Source organism: Eptatretus burgeri, chromosome 14 (genome assembly GCF_056783735.1).
Source record: "Eptatretus burgeri isolate ZD-2024b chromosome 14, Ebu_testis_v1, whole genome shotgun sequence".
NCBI classification, from domain to species: domain Eukaryota; kingdom Metazoa; phylum Chordata; class Myxini; order Myxiniformes; family Myxinidae; genus Eptatretus; species Eptatretus burgeri.
The window spans coordinates 27,244,351-27,267,185 of record NC_140974.1 but is presented as its reverse complement, the minus strand read 5'-3'; the positions used below and the strand labels follow the sequence as shown (position 1 = coordinate 27,267,185).

The 22,835-nt window shown below is 42.2% G+C and overlaps 1 protein-coding gene across 7 annotated transcripts in view; it reads right to left on the bottom strand.

The window, feature by feature from the left end:
* Positions 1 to 8,724, bottom strand: part of LOC147012852 (uncharacterized) — an 86,990-nt gene extending 78,266 nt beyond the window's left edge. For 2 of the 7 annotated variants that reach the window (XM_085854148.1, XM_085854147.1), the window contains exons 1-3: positions 8,423 to 8,724; positions 8,043 to 8,177; positions 6,168 to 6,431 (exon numbers count right to left, since the gene is read on the bottom strand). In XM_085854148.1, the coding sequence (XP_085710274.1) occupies positions 6,168 to 6,431; positions 8,043 to 8,177; positions 8,423 to 8,558 (535 nt within the window). In that variant the 5' untranslated portion in view covers positions 8,559 to 8,724. The other 5 variants (XM_085854152.1, XM_085854151.1, XM_085854153.1 and 2 more) reach the window with 4 other exon arrangements.
* Positions 8,725 to 22,835: the final 14,111 nt, after the last annotated feature.

The window sequence follows — 22,835 nt, the reverse complement described above, 5'->3', positions numbered from 1 at the left end:
TGAAAAGCACCAGAAATGACAGAAATATTGCTCTAATTATCTCATTTTTTATTTAAAAAAAAAAACATGGGTGATTTCTTCACTAGGAAGGTCAAGTTAATATATAAATAACCAGAAAGTTTTGCATGTCAGGGGACCTTTAAGCTGTTTAAAGTCTTGTTGGGTCCCAATAACACCAACCAAGGATTGAACTGGCCAGAGCAGATTTTAAATATTTCCCTCGCCTTTTCAATGCGGGCTGACTTTCCGACCTCCGGACCAAGGCGCCATGTGTGATCCATCCCAGCACCCAAAGGGCTGCAGTCTTCACGTCATTCTGTCTTGAGGATGATCAAAACATCGTTGGATGATCTCAACCCTCTGAAAACTCCTATCAACATTGAGTTCATAAATATTCCTCATCCCTTCAAAATTAAGCTGACCTCCAGACAGCTGCTGCAACAAAGCTGCGAGTGATTCTTCCCTGAACCCTCAATATGTCAGCTGTGGGGTCAGCATGTTAAGAGGGTAAACAGACCACGTCTCACTGAAAAACTACATCAGAATTCAAAGTTTCCATGTACTGCTGAGTCTGGGAAAGAGCGTGATGCTTGTGTTGCCCCGATTCTCCATATCGATGTTTGTATTTGTTTTTCCTGTTTTAATTGACTCAAATGTACAGGAGGAATTGAGAATTTCTTCGACACACAATTGGAACAAGATTACCCATTGCATACAGAAATACTGTATATTGTACAGAGATGTCCCCATAAACCCCCAAAATTTTCACCAAAACCAACAACAACTTTTCCAATCATGAATTTCTAGGTTTTTTTTTGAGGCACTCGTGGTAGACCTTGGACACAGAAAAGCCCCAAACACAACAGAACAAAAAGAACATCGTGAAAAGGGGAAAGGGGTAGGGATGGGGGGGGTAGGCAAGGACACAACCACAACAAGATGGAGGAACAATGGAGGGTCATTTGGGTAAAGAATGGGCATGGGGAAGAAGGAGATCATAGGGAGGTTGGTGGAAAAATAAGTGAACAAACTGAATGCAAGCTCAAACACAGCAAGAGGGGGGAAGGAAAACTGGGGATGGCATAAGGAAAGGATGGTGAGGAATAAGGGAGGAATGCACATTTATCTGGAGAGGAAGAGGTCGGTTTGTGGAGGGCTTTTATTTTGGAGAGGGCTTGGGGAGGAAAGGAAGACCTGGAGAGGGGAGAAAAGATCATGAGAATGGATTGGAGGGGGGTGAATAGCCATCTTGAAGACGGAAGAGTCAGATTGATGAATGAGGAAGTTGGTTCCACAGGCTGGAGAAAGGAGTAACCACTAAGTGGAGGTGAACAAAGAACCTGGATTTTGGGAGTTTCAACAGAAGTTGGTTGGTTACTGGAAGACCGAAAAAGTCCTTTGGAGCAAAATTCTGGGATGGGGGGAACAGAGCAAGGCAGAGGGGTGCAGAACCAGAAAGGAACCTAGAGAAGACAGAGAGACCACCGCTGTAAGAGTAAGAGAACCATAGACTCAGCTTCATCGTGGGAGATTCCAATGATTGTGATGGACTTGGTTTCTGTGGCATCAAGAAGTGCAATGTGAGGCAAAGGTGCCAACATTTAATGACTCACTTCTACTTTTCACATAATGACGTCATTGTGTAAAATCATTAATAAAATTACATTGAAAAATGTCATGACAAGGAAGTTCATTAGATGCGGAACATCTCATCATAATTGGAAAGAAAATCGAAGAACAAACAAAGAAATCAAGTTGAGAAGTACAAACACCAAACAAGCACCAAAAATTGGGAATCCCATGGAAAATCTTGAACACTATTTCCACGACTACTACGACTACTACAACATCTACTCAGACCACAACTAGTCCGCACGCCCAGCTATGGGGTCCAGTGATACACTTTTGTGGATTGATCCTTTTACATGTCGTTCCCTGGGACAGGGGGATCGTGAGGTTTGGGCTGACATTTTGGAATTTTTTGCACGTAGTGCCGAAGATTGTTCGCAAAATCCCGAAGACCCACATTATATTCACTCCTGATTGGAATGGAGTGAAATTCCCGTATTTCCACGAAAAACGTTATTATAAATTCAACAAGGTAATAAAACATCAAATGGAAATCTCCATCTGAATTTGGATGAACAATTATGCCGTGAAGTGATGATGTAATCGTGACAAAGGCGATCCCTCAAGGCATTTCCTTTCGATGTTTTGTAATTCCTTTTTCAGGATTTCAATCCCATCCAGATCCTTATTCTGCTCTTTTCTCTTCTCATAAAATGCTTTGGATAATTGTTCTAGTTTTTATATTGTCACAGATTCACTCCCATTGCTCTGATTAACTGGTGCAATGTCGGCACTCTTCAACTTCCAGGTTCCTTTTTCAGATCTTGATATCACATTTGGTTCGTGCTTGCAAGAGTTCTCTGAGAATGGGATATTGATGTTTTTGCACATGTCGGTGGATTGCTCTCGATACCTTGTTGAGCCTTTGTGTGTGCAGATGTTCTGAGATGAGGTTTTTACATCCCGAGAGAAGGTGATGGTGTTTTCTATTTCTACCTTACAGAATCTGCACCTGTCCTAATTTACTCCATCCGGCCATCTTCTTAAAGTGTCCTTGGTGTTGGGTATTTAAAGTGTCGACAGACAGTCTACACCCACTTTCAAAATTTTCACATTTGTTGCCTTCTAGCCTGGAATTAAATGACATTAAATCAGACTTTTTCCCCGTTATTTACCCACCGTAACAACTTCAAAATGAAAAACAAATTCCACAAATCACAAACAAATGTTTTAAAAACAAGTCTGAAGACGACAATGGTTCACGAGTGGTATTTGACGATGTACATTGTTTCAGAAGTCAAGGATGAGACAATGTGATAATTTTTGACCAAGTTATAAAAATGATCAACATGATGTGGTTCGGGTGATAGGTTATTAGCTGCAAAATGTCGAAAACACGGTTTCGTTCAACAACTTTCAAAATTTGACCTTTGCATAACCTTTAAAGGTCACAAAACAATGTTGTGGACATTAAAATAAGGAAACAGCATACGTGCTATAGCTTATTGGAGTTAGTTCGTCGAAGAAGGTCGTAAACCCGGTTCGATTCGCACAACTTTCAAAATTTGACCTTTGTGAACTTTAAAGGTCAAAGGTCAAGGATTATGACCTTTGGTGCAAGACTTCCTCTGGAACATTCCAGGAACAATATAACGTCATATAGGCTATATGGCATTTCGCACTCCTCGGATTATCCATACTTTGATGAAATCAGCGTAAAAACAAACTTGAAGGGGACGCCACGGGCAAGGTGTTTGAGATAGAGCAAAATGGTTTGAAGACTTTAGGTGAGGAATGACCTCAAGATTATGCATAACAATATTGTCATCCTCGCTCTCAAACTTTGGGCGGTCGTATGATTTTTATGTCAAAATTCGAAATTTTCTAAGTTTTTGACCTTGTGACCTTGACCTTGGGATGAAAATGAAAAATCGGACAACGACAAGTTTTAGATAATTCATTTTGCTATTCAAATACCGAAGAACCCATTCCATTCAGTCAATTCCCCAGGAGAAGATAGATTTTTAATCCGACTACCCCATAAAAATGGCTAATTTTTGGGCGTGGCTCTGCCCACAATGGGTGTAGCACACCCTCATCCAGGAAAACACAAACTAGACATTGATATCGAACACATAACCAAGTTTCATCAAGATCGGATCAAAGTCCACGAAGTTATGCTCTGGACAGACAGACACACAGACAAGCCGGTAGGCGGACATGGGTAGGTGACTATCCAATATAATCTGACGCGATGGGCCCGTTCGATGGGGAATGACCTGAGGATTAAGCACAAGAATATTCATGATTCTAGCTTCAAGGGTTAATGCTGCAGATTGTTTTTTCATTAAATACCCCCACATTTAGAGGTTTTTCGGCCGTTGCTAGGCAACGGAGGGGTCCATAGCAACGGTTCTTTCTCACACATAACTAGGAGATACCATGAACCTACCATACCAGTTTCATGTATATCTGACTCATAGTTTCTGAGATATAACGAACTTCGTTTTTTTTTATTGTTTTCGACCAGGGTTCATTCAAAGTCTATCTTCTCCGACAGTTTTCATAGGATCCGGCTAGAATTTTTGACAATATGGCTGAATGTACTGCCCACAGTCGCTCATGGCCCGATTTTTGATTTTCGAAAAAATAATTTTTTTATGATTTTTCAAAAATTTCAAAGTCCCGTTGCTAGGCAACAGTGGAGTCCATAGCAACGGTTCTCATTTGCACACAACTAGGTCATGGTATAAACCTACCAACCAAGTTTCATCGAAATCGCCATTGTATTAACTGAAATCGCCGTTTTAAATTCTGATAATAAGGGTAGAACAAATCTCAAAAAAAAAGTTTGTTTTTTTTCGACTACATCGACTACCCAACAGACAGACACACAGACAGACAGACAGACAGACACACAGACTTAACGAATATAGTGGTCACTCTGGCTGGTGTTCGTAAACCAATTATAAGGCATCAAAAGGTGAAAATTTTGAAAGGGGGGGGTAGACTTTCTGTTGACACTGTACTCTGACTCGTTCTCCATCCCAGTTAACATGACGTATTTCCAAGCCACTGCAAAGTACCTTCTTTGTCTCTCCCCAACTCTTTCCAGATCTTTTGACAATCTTCCTGTTCTTTTGTCGTTATATATTTGTTGATGTATATTTTTACAGCGCGTGCGCTGTATACAATTGCATCGAGTTTGAAATGTCCCCGGCGTCGTCTACCACGTCTCCGGTGGGTCCGGTGTCCCCCCCCCCCCACGTGCCTCAAGAAAGCCAATGACGACCGTCCGGTAGATGCAGTGCGTAACCTCGACGGAACTGGTGACAATTGACAGAAATACCCGAGTATTTCAACGGAAATTTGTGAAACTAATGTGTTATATATGTGAAAACCATTTAATTTATTGCTCGACGGAAAAAAAACGAAGAAACGCTCCCCTCATGTACAAACGAACGAACGAAGATATCATTTCCGTCCACCATGGCATTTCGCGCCGAATGCAAAAAGCTAAGTTCTTCTTATGCCATCATTCTCTTTAATATTAGCCATAAACAAGTGTTTCGTCATGCATTAGTAGTTGAAATTTACTTACAATCATTCTTTTGCGGCCTCCTGCCACGGTGTATCGAACGATTTCATTCCTTCTGTTATATATAAAGGTGCTTATCACAATAATAACAAGATTTTAACATTTCAAATATTAAGTACGTTTTTTAATTGTTTTTCAACTGAAAAAGCATAAATTGCATATTTTAACATTAGTGTACTCATTTGATTCACTACACGAGCTGTATTGAAGGATTTCACTTGTTGTATTTTTTATTTCTCTTTGCAATCAATGGCGCTGGATTTGCTGTTATTTCCATCCAATGTGTGGCATCTTCCACTCGCACCTGTTCCTGGATTTTTTTTTTTGCCTTGATGTGTTCTTTGATGTCTCGATGCGGATGATGGATTATTGAACGCTTTGTTACACACAGAACAGTGGAAGGGTTTTTCTCGGGTGTGTATTCTTTGATGTTTATGAAAGTTAGATAAATTATTGAACGCTTTGTTACACACAGAACAATTGTAAGGTTTCTCTCCAGTGTGTATTATTTGATGTCTCGGCACAGATGATGATTGAGTGAAGGCTTTGAGACACACAGAACAATTGTAAGGTTTCTCTCCGGTGTGTATTCTTTGATGTGTTGATGCAGTTGTTGAATGAGCAAAGGCCTTGTTGCACACAGAACACTTGTAAGGTTTCTCTCCGGTGTGTATTCTTTGATGTGTTGATGCATTTGATGAACGAGAAAAGGTCTTGTTACACACAGAACAATTGTGGGGTTTCTTTCCGGTGTGCAATATCTGGTGCTCACATAAGTGTGATGAATGATTAATTGCTTTCTTGCAAACAGAACACTTGTGGGGTTTCTCCCCCAAATGTGTTTTTTGATGACGATATAAACTTGATGAAGAACAAAAGGCCTTCCTGCAATGTGAACACTTGCAGGATTTCTCACTGGGGTGCAAACTTTGATGTGTCAACAGATATGAAGAAGAAGCAAATCCCTTATGACAGACAGTGCACCTGTGTGACGTCTCACCTGTGCATATTTTTACACATCCTTTTAAACACGATGAGGAAGTGAAGTCTTTGTTGGTCACAGAAAACTTGTTTGGCTTCTCACTTGTTTGGCTTTTCTGTTGCAAGACATTGATACCCCTGTCGCAGTTGTTGTTGTTTGAAGACACACCCCGAAACTTGTCCCCATCCTGACACAAAGTCTCTGCCAGGTGATGATCGAAAGAAACTTCTTTATCCAATGACGAGGAACAGTTGACACGTGAAGATGTTTCAAATTTTTTCTCTGCAAATTAAGAATGGAGCAAAAACATTAATAAAATACTTTTACAACTTGAACAGCACTCCAAGAGCACATAGTCTCACCTTGCACGTTCATTCTGAACAAAATTACCATTATTGACTGAAAACCCCACGATTATGGCCACTACTATCATGGCCCAGATGCTCCTGTCATCCACACACCCTATTATATCACATTGTTTCTTAGAATGGGTTATTAACGTCAAAAACTTTAATTATTCACTCACATCTGGTCATGGATCAGATAAATGAAGTTTCAGATTTTTCAGAGGATTTCAATTCAACCAATCATGGCTGGAAGAAGACTTCACTGATGACCTCATCATTATCACCCGATATAGCCCATGGGGATTAAATTTTTTTTTTGGTATACCTTGTCGAGGCTTGAATGAGAGATAACACACAACGCACAGCAAGGTGGGCATGAGACAAGAGAGGCGGGAGTGGGAAGGACAAAACAGTGGGGAACAGAGACATTAGGAGATCTGTGGAACGGAGAGGGATGGGGTGGGGAACATGGGGAATACAAAATGGACATTACAGGGACTTTCAGGAAGGAAAGCAGGGAATTTGAAGGAGGTGGGCTTGGGTGGATTAACGGGGGTAGATTAACATGGGCTCTCTCCTACCCCTCTTCCTACTCTATCTCTCCCCTCCCTCCTCCTTCCTCTCCTCTATCCTGCCCATCCCTCCTTTCCCTCGTCCCCTACCTCCCTCTTCCCTTGAATATTCCCATTAGCGAAGCGACAGGTCGTATTTGCTGGTAAACAAGTAAACAAACACGAATTAAGCTTTATACATTACATTTTCAGACTTTCCTCAATTAAAAGAAGTTATGATTAAGTGTAAATTATTTAATTAGTCAGGTGCTCATGAGAGTTCACGTCCCTGACCCTTAGTGATGGGTAATGTTGTTAAACGTGTCCTTTATGATCCATCCATGAAGACCACACTCTGTACAGAGAGAGCATCAGTGCTGCCACTGCATCTCCTGGGTTATTGGACACAATCCTGGACAGGTGACCACTCTGACACAGGATACTCAAACAGCTCAATCATCCCAGAAAACTGGTATCACTTTGCCAACCTCAGAAGGATGGCAAGCTGAGTTAACCCCACCTGATATTAATTCAACAGCCAAGTGGGATTTGAACTCAGGACCCAAGGAAACCAAGCCTACCACCCAAACCATTAAACCAACACCAGGTATCCCTTTATATTTTACCAAAACAGATAAACAGAGTCGGTACAAACACACCTATCCCGTGACAATGGTTTCATAACAGTTCTTACAGCAGGTCAAAGGTCGAGGTCACAGCTTCAGGTTAAAATTTCGTGAAAAATGATTTTTGGGTCAAACTTTGACCTTGAACTTGTGACTTCCATCCATCGAGCAGAATTAATTAGTTTCCTGGTAAACTCTCACCAACTCTACTTTACAAACAGCCGACTAGTTTAGTGGTAACTAAGTTCATCTTCACATCTTTAAATATAATATTGAACATAATTTGGCCGAAAATAAGGTTGGTACAGGACGAACTATAAACTCCCAACCTGGTGATGCACAGGGAAGGTGTTGCATCAGTGAGCATACCTTCCTCTGAAAGCAAAGGTGAGTCTCTCGTCTTTTCATCCAGTGATTCCTCGAGGACGTTTAAGATGCCACTGCAGTCCTCAATAACAGGCCATTGTGTGCCGGTGCAGAGGTCCATCATCACAAGTAAATCATCTGATTTGGTGTAAACGAGATTAAAGAGGAATCGAAAGATGAATGAAGTCATGAGGTATATAATGATGTCATACATGTACAAGAGGGAGGGTAACATGTCATGGATGGGATTTCCATTCACCATTCAATTTCGGCTCCGCTCCAGACATCGTGACATTCACTAAATCAATGAGTTCCTGTGTTAGTACACGGCACGGATCAGTACGCGAAACACAAGTTCTCGGAACGGAGTGAACGTCACGTACCGGGTCTGGACCCCTTATCCTCGGGTGAACCGACCGTGGACCCGCGGTCTTCCGGAGAACCTCCCGGACCGACCACGTATCCTCCATCGGAGCCGCTCGTGGGTCCCAGGGTGTTCTCTCCGAGATCTCGGGTCATGGTGGACCGCACGTCGTGTCGGGTGAAGGACGGTACGCTGTGGTAACCGAGTGAAGAGCGCGAGCTGTTTGGGGAAAAAGCGAACCGCGAGATCGCGGTGTCTGATTGGTTCCCGCCACATCACGTGTCCATGATTTAAAATAAATACAAAGATTGAACGTTTCGTTTTAACGGATTGTTTGCGTTTCAGATTGTGTTGTGAAAGTGAAAAATCGAGTCCGAGTTCGTCGATGATTATTCCCTCGATACGAATCAACGTTCTTTATTTTCTGTTTTTGTATTTATCCACAATCTTCCCTCCATAACGGAGTTATATATGTGTATGTAGGTATGTGGGTATGTGGGAATGTGGGTATGTGGGTATGTAGGTATGTGGGTATGTAGGTATGTGGGAATGTAGGTATGTGGGTATGTAGGTATGTGGGAATGTAGGTATGTGGGTATGTAGGTATGTGGGAATGTAGGTATGTGGGTATGTGGGAATGTAGGTATGTGGGTATGTGGGTATTTGGGTATGTGGGAATGTATTGTTGCGGCCACGGGTACCGAGACACCATCTTGTCACTCAGGGGGGATTAATCCCCGGTTGTCCTCGGTAGAGCCGGACCTGGGGCCATCGCTCACAATTAACGTTGTGGTAGGTGGGTATGTGGGAATGTAGGTATGTGGGTATGTAGGTATGTGGGTATGTGGGAATGTGGGAATGTAGGTATGTGGGTATGTAGGTATGTGGGTATGTGGGAATGTGGGTATGTGGGTATATAGGTATGTGGGTATGTAGGTATGTGGGAATGTAGGTATGTGGGAATGTAGGTATGAGGGTATGTGGGAATGTAGGTATGTGGGTATGTAGGTATGTGGGTATTTGGGTATGTGGGAATGTATTGTTGCGGCCACGGGTACCGAGACACCATCTTGTCACTCAGGGGGGATTAATCCCCGGTTGTCCTCGGTAGAGCCGGACCTGGGGCCATCGCTCACAATTAACGTTGTGGTAGGTGGGTATGTGGGTATGTGGGTATGTGGGAATGTAGGTATGTGGGAATGTAGGTATGTGGGAATGTAGGTATGTGGGTATGTAGGTATGTGGGTATTTGGGTATGTGGGAATGTATTGTTGCGGCCACGGGTACCGAGACACCATCTTGTCACTCAGGGGGGATTAATCCCCGGTTGTCCTCGGTAGAGCCGGACCTGTGGCCATCGCTCACAATTAACGTTGTGGTAGGTGGGTATGTGGGAATGTAGGTATGTGGGTATGTGGGTATGGAGGTATGTGGGAATGTGGGTATGTGGGAATGTAGGTATGTAAGTATGTGGGTATGTAGGTATGTGGGTATGTGGGAATGTAGGTATGTGGGAATGTGGGTATGTGGGTATATAGGTATGTGGGTATGTGGGAATGTAGGTATGTGGTTATGTGGGTATGTAGGTATGTGGGTATTTGGGTATGTGGGAATGTATTGTTGCGGCCACGGGTACCGAGACACCATCTTGTCACTCAGGGGGGATTAATCCCCGGTTGTCCTCGGTAGAGCCGGACCTGGGGCCATCGCTCACAATTAACGTTGTGGTAGGTGAGTTGTTTTAAAACCACGAACTCCACCCAGTCAACCACGAGTTCCAGTGTCCGCCGTCTAATTATTCCGTTTAACTCGAGGTCACGTGGTGACCTGTGCGGGGAGCGCGCCCTCGGCAAAGCATCAATGTTATCTCTTGATAACTGACAATTCCAAACCAATGGAAGGAAACCAATGCCAAACCAAACAAGGACAGGTTGGAAATCGAAAAATGATTTATTAGTAATAAAATTAATAAATTATGAGAACTTTATATTTTCTGAGATAAATAAAGAATAAATTTCAAAGCAAAATCAATCAAAATGCCAGGAAAGAGACAAAAAGCAGATGCTTATCGGGGGGGGGGGGGGAATGAATCGTTCCAAGCCCCTTTTTCACCCACGGGGGTCCCGGGTTCCAAAACCCCTTTTTCCCCCACGGGGGTCCTGGGTTCCAAGCCCCTTTACGGGGGTCCCGGGTTCCAAGCCCCTTTTTCCCCCACGGGGGTCCCGGGTTCCAAGCCCCTTTTTCCCCCACGGGGGTCCCGGCTTCCAAAACCCTTTTCCCCCAGGCGTCTCCGGGTTTTTCTCCGGTGTGTATTCTTTGATGTCTTTGTAAGTGTGATGACTGATTAAACGCTTTGTTGCAAACAGAACACTTGTGGGGTTTATCCCCTGAATGTGTTTTTTGATGACGATATAAACTTGATGAAGAACAAAAGGCCTTCCTGCATTGTGAACACTTGCAGGGTGTCTCACCGGTGTGCAACGTTTGATGTGTCAACAGATATGAAGAAGAAGCAAATCCCTTCTGACACACAGTGGATCTGTGTGACGTCTCACCTGTGCATATTTCAACACATCTATCTATAATTCCAGCAGTGTGTGTGTGTGTGTGTGTGTGTGTGTGTGTTTGTGTGTGTTTGTGTGTGTATGTGTGTGTGTGTATGTGTGTGTGTTTGTGTGTGTGTGTACGTGTGTGTGTTTGTGTGTGTGTGTTGTTTGTGTGTGTGTGTGTGTGTGTGTGTGTGTGTGTTGTTTGTGTGTGTGTGTGTGTTTGTGTGTGTGTGTTGTTTGTGTGTGTGTGTGTGTTTGTGTGTGTATGTGTGTGTATGTGTGTGTGTTTGTGTGTGTGTGTACGTGTGTGTGTTTGTGTGTGTGTTGTTTGTGTGTGTGTGTGTGTGTCTGTGACCACTGTTTCTCGACAACCACTGGTCCGATCTAATTGAAACTTGCCAGGTATATTGCTGGGGACCTGAGTAATGTGCCTTTTCAAGGTTTGATATTAATCAGACAAGTGCTTCCCAAGTTATGGCCATTTATTTACCAATCAATGACAGGACACGTTGCTGCGTAGGTGTGGCCGTTGGGGAAGAGATCCTCAGCCGAGTTCCCCATTACGGGTTACAACGTACGGACTCCCGGATAGTGATGACTTACTGTATTCTAATAATTTCTCGATTTCTTATGCACATTTATAGATAAACACAATGCCCCAATCCAGTCGTCGTTTACGAGAGCGAAGGAACGGCCTGTGTGGTTGTTTGAAAGTTTTTTGTTTTTTTTGCACGTAGGTGGTTTTTTTTTTTCTCTCTCTTCTCTTCTCTTTGTGTTTTTCCTTGCGATGACATTGCGAAAAGGCAAAATACGTTGGTGCTAATTGAATAATTGGCCATTAAAACTAAATTGCGAATAATCGTAACTGCGATATGCAAACTTCCAGACAGTGAGGACTTAACTTCCGGACTTCCGGATAGTGACGACTTACTGTATTCTTTCTCGATTTTTTCTCGATTTATCAACTTACTGTATTCTTTCTTTCTCGATTTCTGTATTTTCTCGATTTTCTTAAACACAATGCCCCAATCCAGTCGTCGTTTACGACAGAGAAGGAACGGCCTGTGTGTTTGTTTGAAAGTTTTTTTTGTTGGTTTGCACGTATGGTCACGCACATACGGTCACGCACGTACGGCCTCGCACGTACGTGCACGCGAGAGCGAAGGAACGGCCTGTGTGGTTGTTTCTGGCAAGCAGTTTTAAAGTTTTTTTGTTGTTTTTTTTTTGCACGTAATGGCAGGCACGTACGTGCACACGTACGGGCACGTAGTAGTCCTTTTAAACACGATGAGGAGGCGGTCTTTGTTGCTAACAGCAAAATTGTTTGTCTTCTCACTTCAGCAAAATTGTCAGAAATTTAATTATCTACTCACATCTGGTCATAGATTAGATAAATGAAGTTTCAGATTTTTCAGAGAAGGATTTCAATTCAACCAATCATGGCTGGAATAAGACTTCACTGATGACGTCATCATTATCACCCTTTTTACCTTCATGGGGAGTTGATAACATATGCAAAGTTTCAATTATTTTCGTTGAGTGGTTTCAGAGAAAATGAGATGCAGATTTCCCCTTCAATTCAATATGGCTGCCATACCATGTGACATATGACGACAATGTTAATAATAAAAACATTCTCCGTCGGGAGTTCCTCCCATGTTTAAAATTTTGCATCGATCGGACAAGCGATTACAGAGAAAGCGATTTTTAAAGTGAAAATATGAAGACGTGAACACATAGACAGACAGACACAAACGCACACAGACACACTGAACACACTGGACAAATACAACAGTTAAGGAAAGGAAAGAGAAACCCAAAACTTAAAAAGAGAATTCAAAAACTAAAAGACAAACACAAAATTGGAGACAAAGACCTCGAGTGCTTGGGTGTTGAAAACAAACTCAATCTGGAAGTGATTGCAAGAAAGATAAATAAATAAACAAATAAATAAATAAATCACCACCGTATGAGGAAGCAAACAACAGGAGAAAACAAAATCACATGTTTGAGAGTAACCCGAAGAGATTCTTCCACAAATTAGGGAAACAAAAGCAGAATGTGTCAACTCCCCCAGAAAAAGAAAAGATGGGGAAACATTCTGGAAAGGAATTCTAGGAGATCGAAAGGAACATAACAAGGAAGCAGAATGGATCGTGGACTTGGAAAATAAGAAGCACCATGTCAGTCGAGGAAATGTCCCCAGTGATTATCGATGAAGAAAGAAATAATTAAAAACAACTTCAAAAAATGCAACCAAACTTTAAAATCCAGGCCCAGATGGAATTCCAAACTTCTGGTTGAAACATCTTGATGCTCTCCACAATCACGACACCACGACATTCAAACAACAATCCAAGAGGAAAAGAAAGTGCATGAGTGGTTCGTAGAACGAAACACATTTCTCATCTAAAAATCTGAAGAAACCCAACTTCCCCACAAATTGCGGGCAATAACATGTCTGCGAACAACACACAAACTTCTAACAGGAATCATGACAGAAATGATGTTCCATCACCGAAGCCAACAAGTAGGTTGAGACGTAGAAAAAAAGGGCCACCACCCACAACTGAACAACACCGTATTTGAAAATTTCAAAATGCAAAGAACCAAATTGTCCACCACCTGGATTGACTGACTACAAGGAAGCTTTTGACAGTGTTCCACATTCATGGATGATAAAATGCACGTAAATATACAAAATCAATCCCCAAGTCTGGTTGGGTCACAATAACACCAACCAAGGAATGAACTGGCCAGAGCAGATTATAAATCTTTCCCTCGCCTTTTCAATGCGGGCTGACTTTCCGACCTCTGGACCAAGGAGCCATGTGTGATCCATCCCAGCACCCAGAGGGCTGCAGTCTTGACACCATTCTGTCTCAAGGATTATCAAAACATCATTGGATGATCTCATCCCCTCTGAAAACTCCTATCAACCTTCAGTTCATAAATATTTCTTATCCCTTCAAAATTAAGCTGACCTCCAGATGGCTGCTGCAACAAAGCTGCGAGTGATTCTTCCGTGAACCCTCAACATGTCAGCTATGGCGTCAGCATGTTTGGAGGGTAAATAAACAGACTTCGTCTCACTGAAAACGACATAAGAATTCAAAGTTTATATGTACTGCGTGTATGTTGGATACAGAAATAGTGTATGTTGGACCGAAGTCCCCAAAAAACCCCTAAATTTCCCAAAAACCAATTACTTTTCCAATCATTCATTTCTATTTTTTTCCAATCAATGAGGTCATCGGGAGGTGAGTGGACAAAGGGGTGAACAAGCTGAATGCAAGCTCAAACACAGCAAAAAGGGGGAAAGGAAAACAGGAGATGGCATAAGAAAAGGATGATGAGGAATAAGGGGGGAAAGCACATTAATCTGGAAAAGAGGAGGTCGGTTTGTGGAAGGCTGTTATTTTGGAGAGGGCTTGGGGAGGTCGGAAAGGTAGGCTTGGAGAGGGGGAAAAGATCATGAGAATGGATTGGAGGGTGGGGGTGTTGGTGAATAGCCATGTTGAAGATGGAAGAGTCAGAGTGAAGTCTGAGGAAGTTGGTTCCTCAGGCTGGAGAAAGGAGTAGCAAATGAATGGAGGTGTGCAAAGAACCTGGATTTTGGGAGTTTCAACAGAAGTGGGTTTACTGGAAGACCGAGAAAGCCCTTTGGAGCAAAATTTGAGGAAGGGGGGTACAGAACAAAGCAGAGTGGCACAGGACCAGAAATGAACCCGGAGAAGACAGAGAGACCACCGGTGTGAGAGTAAGAGAACCAGAGACTCAGCTTCATTGCTGGAGATTCCAATGATTGTGACGGACTTGGTTTCAATGGCATCAAGAAGTGCAAGGTGAGGCAGGGCTGCCAAAATTTAATGAATCACTTATACTTTTCACATGATGTCATCGTTTGTATAAAATCATTTTAAAATTACACACAAAAGGTATTACAGGGAAGTACATTAGATGCGGAACATCTCATCGTGCTGGGAAAGATAATAATCGAAGACCAAACAATCAAATCAAGCTGAGAAGTACAAACACCAAAAATTGGGAATCCCATGGAAAATCCTGAACACTATAACGACGACTACTACTACATCTACCACTACTACTCGTCTGCATGCCCAGCTAAGGGGTGCAGTGATGCCCTTTTTTGGATTGATCCTTTCACATGTCGTTCTCTTGGGACAGGGGGGTCGTGAGGTTGGGGCAGACATTTTGGAATTGTTTTGCCCGAGGTGCCGAAGATTGCTCGCAAAATCTCAAAGACCCACATTATTATCATTCTCGACTTGAATGCAGTTAAATTCCCGAATTCCCACAGAAAACCTTTTCATGAAGTCAACAAGACAACAAAACATCAAATAGAAATCTCCATCTGATTTTGAATCAACAATTATGTTGTGCTGTGAGTTATAATGATTACATAATATATTATAAAATATTATAATAATGTGAGTTGTAATTTTATAATTTATGATTATAAAACATGTTATTTATAATTATGACGTCATCATGACACAGGCGATCCCTCGAGGCATTTCCTTTCGATGTTTTCTTATTTCCTTTTTCAGATTTCAATCCCGTCCAGATCCTTGTTCTGCTCTTTTCTCTTCTCATAAATTGCTTTGGATAACTGTTCTAGTTTTTATATTGTCACAGAATCACTCCTGTTGCTCCGATTATCACTGGTGCAATGTCGGCGCTCTTCAACTTCCAGGTTCCTTTTTCAGATCCTGTTATCACATTCGGTTCGTGCTTGCAAGAGATCCCTGAGACTGGGATATTGACGTTTTTGCACATGTGTCGGTGGATTGCTCTCGATACCTTATTGTACCTTTGTGTGCACAGTTGTTCTGAGGTGAGGTTTTCACAATTCGAGAGAAAGTGATGGTGTTTTCCATTTCTACCTTACAGAACCTGCACCGGTCCTGATTGACTCCATTGGGTATTTGCAGTGCCTATAGAAAGTCTACAGTCTACACCCCCTCTCAAAATATTCACCTTTTGTTGTCTTCTTGCCTGGAATTAAATTGCATTAAATCAGACTTTTTCCCCTTTATTTACCCACCGTAACCACAACTTCCAAATGAAAAACAAATTCTACAAATTCCACAAAATATATTAATAATACAAAACTAGAATATCTTGGTTGGATAAGTGTCCACCCGCCTGAGTTTATATTTGGTGGAACACCTTTGACAGCAATTACAACTGTGAGTCTGTTGGGATTGGTCTCGACCAACTTTGCACACCTTGATTGGGAAATAGTTTCCCATTCTTCTCCACAAAACTGTTCAAGCTCAGTCAAGCTGCGTGGGGAGCGTTGATGGACAGCAATCTTCAAGTCATGCCACAGATTTTCGATTGAATTGAGGTCGGGGCTCTGACTGGGCCACTCAAGGATATCTTTTTGTTCCTCAGCCACTCCAGTGTGCCTTTGGTTGTGTGCTTCGGGTCGTTATCATGCTGGAAGGTGAACTTCTGTCAAAACTTCAGTTCTCTTGCAGAGGACAGCAGGTTTTCCTCTCGGATTTTTCTGTGTTTTACTCCATCCATTTTCCGTTCTATTCTGACAACACACACCCTCAAAATGTCTCTCCGAAAGGACCGCCTGGAACCCCCCTCCACCCCCCAGCTACTTTCTCAGCATTCCTTTTTTGAAAGTCCTTTCATTCAAGCTTCTGGGTCACACTAGCTGCCTTGCTCTTTATTAGGAAAGCCTCATCTCCAAGCTGGCCTCCAAAATCAATTGCCAACCTGGCATCCTCCATTGTGCGAAGTCCTTCCTTGGCACACCTGATATTCCAACCATTTACAAAACTTTTATCCACATTCTGATGGATTACTGATCCCCCTTCTGGGGTTGTGCTAATGCATCACACCTAGCTCGACTTCACGCTGTGGAAACCAAGGCTTTTTGGATCATTGGTATTTCCCGCGATGAAGCTGAGTCTTTGGATCTCTCACTCTCTCTCACCGGAGGAAGGTTGGTGGTCTTTCTGTCTTCTACCATCTCTTCCCTGGCCTTGCCCCCCCCCTTTTTGCACTGTCTGTGATCTGTCCCCCCTATATTTCCTCAGGGTACTCAAGGTCTGCCAAAAAAACCCTTCTGGTGAAACTGCCAAAATCAAGAATCACTGCTCACCTTCACGCTTTCATTCCTCCTTTTTCCTGCCTCTGGGACAAACTCCTAAGCTCTCTTCAATCCCAGTCCTCCCTCCAGGGCTTCAAAGCAGCTGTTCACCACCATCTCATATCTTCTCACATCCAAAATCTTGATATATATATACTTCCCCCGTTGATCCACCCCAAACCCACATCCTTCAAATTCCCTGTTTTCCTTCCTGAAAGTCCCTGTCGTACCTTCTTGTTTACCTCATCCCATCCATCTCTCTTCCACAGATATCCTCTTGTCTTTCTTCTGCACTATTTTGTGCTTCCCTCTCCCTCCCTGCTTGTCTCCTGCCTTGCGATATGTTTCTGTGTATTCGCTCTTACACAAGCCTCGACTTGGTATGCAAAAAAAATAAAAAGTGCCCCAGTCCCTGATAATGAGAAACATACCCATAACATGATGTTGCCACCACCAGGCTTCACAGTAGGTATGGTGTCCTTTGGCTGATGTGCTTTGTTGGGAATGCACCAAATGTAGCGTTTTGCATTTTTCCATAAGTTCCATCACACCACAAAACTTTTTTCCACATGGCTCCAGAATCTCTCGAGCGTTTTTACGTACACGTCAAACAGGACTCAAGGTGGGCTTTTTGTGTAATGGCTTCCTTCTTGCCACCTGACCGGAGAGCCCAGACTTGTGAAGTGCTTGGGAAATTGCGGTCACCTGGACACCAGTGATCAGTCCTTGCCATGAAGGCCTGTAGCTCTTTCGAAGTTGCCATTGGCCTCTTGGTGGCCTCTGATCAGTCTCCTTGCTTGGTCATCCCGTTTGGAGGGATGGCCTGATCTCGGCAGGGTCTTGGTGGTACCATACGCATTCCATTTCTTAATAATAACTGTCTTGCTGTGCTCTAAGGGATATTCAAGGCCTTTGAAATATTTTTATGCCCATCCCCTGATCTGTGCCTTTCTACAACTTTATCCCAGAGGTCTTTTGAATTTTGAAAGGGGGGGTGTCAACTTTCTGTAGACACTGTACTCTGACTCGTTCTCCGTCCCAGTCAACATGACGTCTTCCAAGCCACTGAAAAGTGCCTTCTTTGTCTCTCCCCAACTCTTTCCAGATCTTTTTACAATCTTCCTGATCTTTTGTCGTTCTCCCAGTTGTCAGCATATATTTGTTGATGTATCTTTTTGCATTTTTCATTTCTCTTCTTTGCAATCGATGGCGCTGGATTTGCTGTTACTTCCATACCATGTGTGGCATCTTCTACTCGCACCTGTTCCTGGTAATTTTTTGCCTTGATGTATTCTTTGATGTCTCGATGCGGATGATGGATTATTGAACGCTTTGTAGCACACAGAACAATTGAAGGGTTTTTCTCTGGTGTGGATTCTTTGGTGTTTATGAAAGTTAGATAAATGATTGAACGCTTTGTAACACAGAACAATTGAAGGGTTTCTCTCCGGTGTGTATTCTTTGATGTTGATATAAGCTAGATAATTGATTGAACGCTTTGAAACACACAAAACAATTGTAAGGTTTCTCTCTGGTGTGTATTCTTTGATGTTTATGGAAGTTCGATGCTAGATTAAACGATTTATTACACACAGAACACTTGTGGGGTTTCTCCCCTGAATGTGTTTTTTGATGACGATATAAACTTGATGAAGAACAAAAGGCCTTCCTGCATTGTGAACACTTGCAGGATTTCTCACTGGGGTGAAACCTTTGATGTGTCAACAGATATGAAGAAGAAGCAAATCCCTTATGACAGACAGTGCACCTGTGTGACGTCTCACCTGTGCATATTTTTACACATCCTATTAAACACGATGAGGAAGTGAAGTCTTTGTTGGTCACAGAAAACTTGTTTGGCTTTTCTGTTGCAAGACATTGATACCCCTGTCGCAGTTGTTGTTGTTTGAAGACACACCCCGAAACTTGTCACCATCCTGACACAAAGTCTCTGCCAGGTGATGATCGAAAGAAACTTCTTTATCCAATGACGAGGAACAGTTGACACGTGAAGATGTTTCAAATTTTTTTTCCCTGCAAATTAAGAATGGAGCAAAAACATCAATAAAACACTTTTACAACTTGAACAGCACTCCAAGAGCACACCGTCTCACCTTGCACGTTCATTCTGAACAAAATTACCATTATTGACTGAAAACCCCACGATTATGGCCACTACTATCACGGCCCATATACCCATATCATCCGTGCACCCTATTGTATCACATTGTTGTTAGGAATGGGTTGTGAACGTCAAAAATGTGATTATTCACTCACGTCTGGATGACTTAAAGTTCTTCGCACCGAATGACGAAAAATTGATAGAACAGCTATGACTAGTAAAACGCTTCTCTGCGAACATTCAAATGGAATTTGGACAAGATAAGTGTGCCAGACACACATTTGTACAGGGTCATCAACAAAAAAAATTGACCTTGAAACAACAACAAAAAAACCGGAAGTTCACTGACGGAACCAGAACATATTGGCAGAATCTTCTTCATCATTCTGTTGTCTTTCCTGCATGCCACGCCTTCTCATGCTATATTTCGATATACAGCTCGGTTCTTGGAAGTATTTTGAAGGAGGTTTGTGTTTTGCAGTGTTGAAGTATATAATTAAATCTATCTATAATTCCAGCAATCTCTGTGTGTGTCATTCTCTCGGCGACCGCCGTTTCTCGACAACCACTGGTCCGATCTAATTGAAATTTGCCAGGAATATTGCCGGGGCCCCGCGGATGTGCCTTTTCAAGGTTTGATGTTAATCGGACAAGCGATTCCCAAGTTACGGCCATTTATCTGCCAACCAATGACAGGACACGGTGCTATGACGTCACGAATGACGGCACAATTTTTTTTGCACGATTGACGTTACAATTGTTCTTCTTCTTCGTTTGATATGATGTCACAATTGACGCTGGGGACCTGAATATGTGCCTTTTCAAGGGTTGATATTAATCGGACAAGTGGTTCCCAAGTTACGGCAATTTATTTGCCAACCAATTACAGGACACGGTGCTATGACATCACGAATGACGTCACAAATCCTTCTTTTTTGCACGATTGACGTCACAATTCTTTTTCTTCTTCGTTTGATATGACGTCACAATTGACACTGGGGACCTGAGTATGTGCCTTTTCAAGGTTTGATATTGTTCTTCTTCATCCGTTTCAGCTGTTTCCCAGGTGTTTCCCAAGTTATGGCCATTTATGATACGGTTGGTCCGATCTAATTGAAACAATGCCCCAATCCAGTCGTCGTTTACGAGAGCGAAGGAAAAAAGCTGCACCTACGGGCCCGCACTAGTTTTATAAACTCTTATACGAGCCTTGACATTGTGTAAACCCTAATACAAGACTTGATATTGTACAAGTCTGGAGATGGCGATGGTTCACGAGTAATGTACACGGTTCACCTTTTTTATTTTTTTACTTTCGAGGTGACGCCACGGGCAAACTGGCGGGAATTGGGAAAAACGTAAATGATGAAAGTTGTAGTAATCGAAGAGCATTACAAATCGACCACGAATTGCGAAATCCTAAACGTAGTTCGCTTTTTAAATTTTTTTATGGTTGGAATCGGGAAAAACGTAAATGATGAAAGTGGTAGTACTCGAAGAGCAATACTTGAATACCAACTTTCATTCGAAACAGTTGAAAACCCTGGGAGCTCGATGCCCAATTTATTGATTTTTTTTGACATTTTTCTAAGTTTGTGACCTTGTGACCTTGACCTTGGGATGAAAATGAAAAAAATGAACTCCGTGGGGCTATGCAGGTGCCATTGGGCTAAGCAAATACCAAAACCCCTGCCAGATTCGACAATCCCCCACGGAGAAGATGTAAATTGAAATCGGCTACCCCTTAAAAACATGTTTTTTTGGGCGTGGCTCCGCCCATAATGGGCGCAGCACGCCCATTCTCAGGAAAACACAACTAGATCATGATACAAACCTCGCACCCTAATTTTATCAGGATCGGATCAAAACCCACGGAGCTATGCTCGGGACAGACAGACAGACAGACAGACAGACAGACAGACAGACAGACACCAATAACGAATATCGTGGTCACTTACTGACTCGTGAACCAATAAACTCTTATACGAGCCTTGACATTGTATAAGCTCCAATACAAGTCTTGACATTTATTAATGATCCTGATATTATTGCCCAAAGTTAACGATACTGATGATATTCCTCGAGGTTAATGATCCTGATGTTATTGTCCAAGGTTAAAGATCCTGATGTTATTTCTTGGGATTAATAACGTGGATGTTATTGCACTGTATTATTGATATTGATGTTATTACCCGAGGTTAAAAATCCTGATGTTATTGCCCAGGTTAACGATCCTGATATTGCTTGAGGTTAATGATCCTGATGTTATTGCCCAAGGTTAATGACCCCGATGATATTGCTCGAGGTTAATGATCCTGATGTTATTACCCGAGGTTAATGATCCTGATATCATTGCCTGAGGTTAAAGATACTGATGTTATTGTTTGGGATTCATGACGTGGATGTTATTGCACTGTATTATTGATGTTAATGTTATTGCCTGAGGTTGAAGATCCTGGTGTTATTGCCTGAGGTTACAGATCCGGATGTTATTGCTTGAGATTACTGGCGTGGATGTTACTGCACTGTTTTGTTTCTGTTGGTGTTATTGCCTGAGCTTAAAGATACTGATGTTATTGCCCAAGGTTAAAGATCCTGATGTTATTGCTCAATGCTAAAAATCCTGATGTTATTTCTTGAGATTACTGACATGGATGTTATTGCACTGTGTTATTGATGTTGATATTGCCCGAGGTTAATGATCCTGATCTTGCTTGACGTTACTTATCCTGATGTTATTGATTGAGGTTACTGATGCTTCTGATCTTGCTCGACATTATTGATCCTGATGTTATTGCCTGAGGTTACTGATCCTGCTCTTGCTTGACGTCAATGATCTTGATGTTATTGCCCGAGGTTAATGATTCTGCTCTTGCTTGACATTAATGATCCTGATGTTATTGCCTGGGGTTAATGATCCTGATGTTATTGCTTGAGGTTAATGATCCTGATGCTATTGCTCAATATTGATGATGTGGATGTTATTGCTTGAAGTTAATCATTCTAATGATCTTGCTCCACATTTATGATCTTGACGAATGGCTTCTCGTTAATGATGCTGATGATCTATTTTCAGGTTATTGCAATTTTTCATACCTGTACATTAAATTCTAATGTTGATGCAAGGAGCTTATACTCAAATAACATGCAGGGCAAAAACATGACGTCATTGTATTTGTACCAGTATTACAAGAACATTGGTAGACAAAGACCAAAGAACACACTCATTGGCTTCTGATCCTGAGATATCAGTAACATGAGCTGTGTGCTCGGATGGGACATAAAGTTGCATGTGTGGCAGAAAATAAATAATTTTGTCTTCAAATATCAATAACCTCCCGATCGTTATCGAGTTGGGGAATAAAACATAACCCTGAGGATTCTGAAAAGGGGGAAGAAAAGGAAACATCGAAGCTTTGCACTTGAATTACCACCAGGAACAAATCAAGAAAGCGAAATCCATACTCGACCTTGACCTTATGGACCGTGTGAGCGTCATGTGGATCGAAGATCACCTGCGATTGAGAACCGAGTTATTTGAAATGAATGCCAAATGAGATGCAGACTTTGAAGCGTGACGTCATGCAGGTGTATTATTAAACCAATCATGAATATTTATGAATGGGAA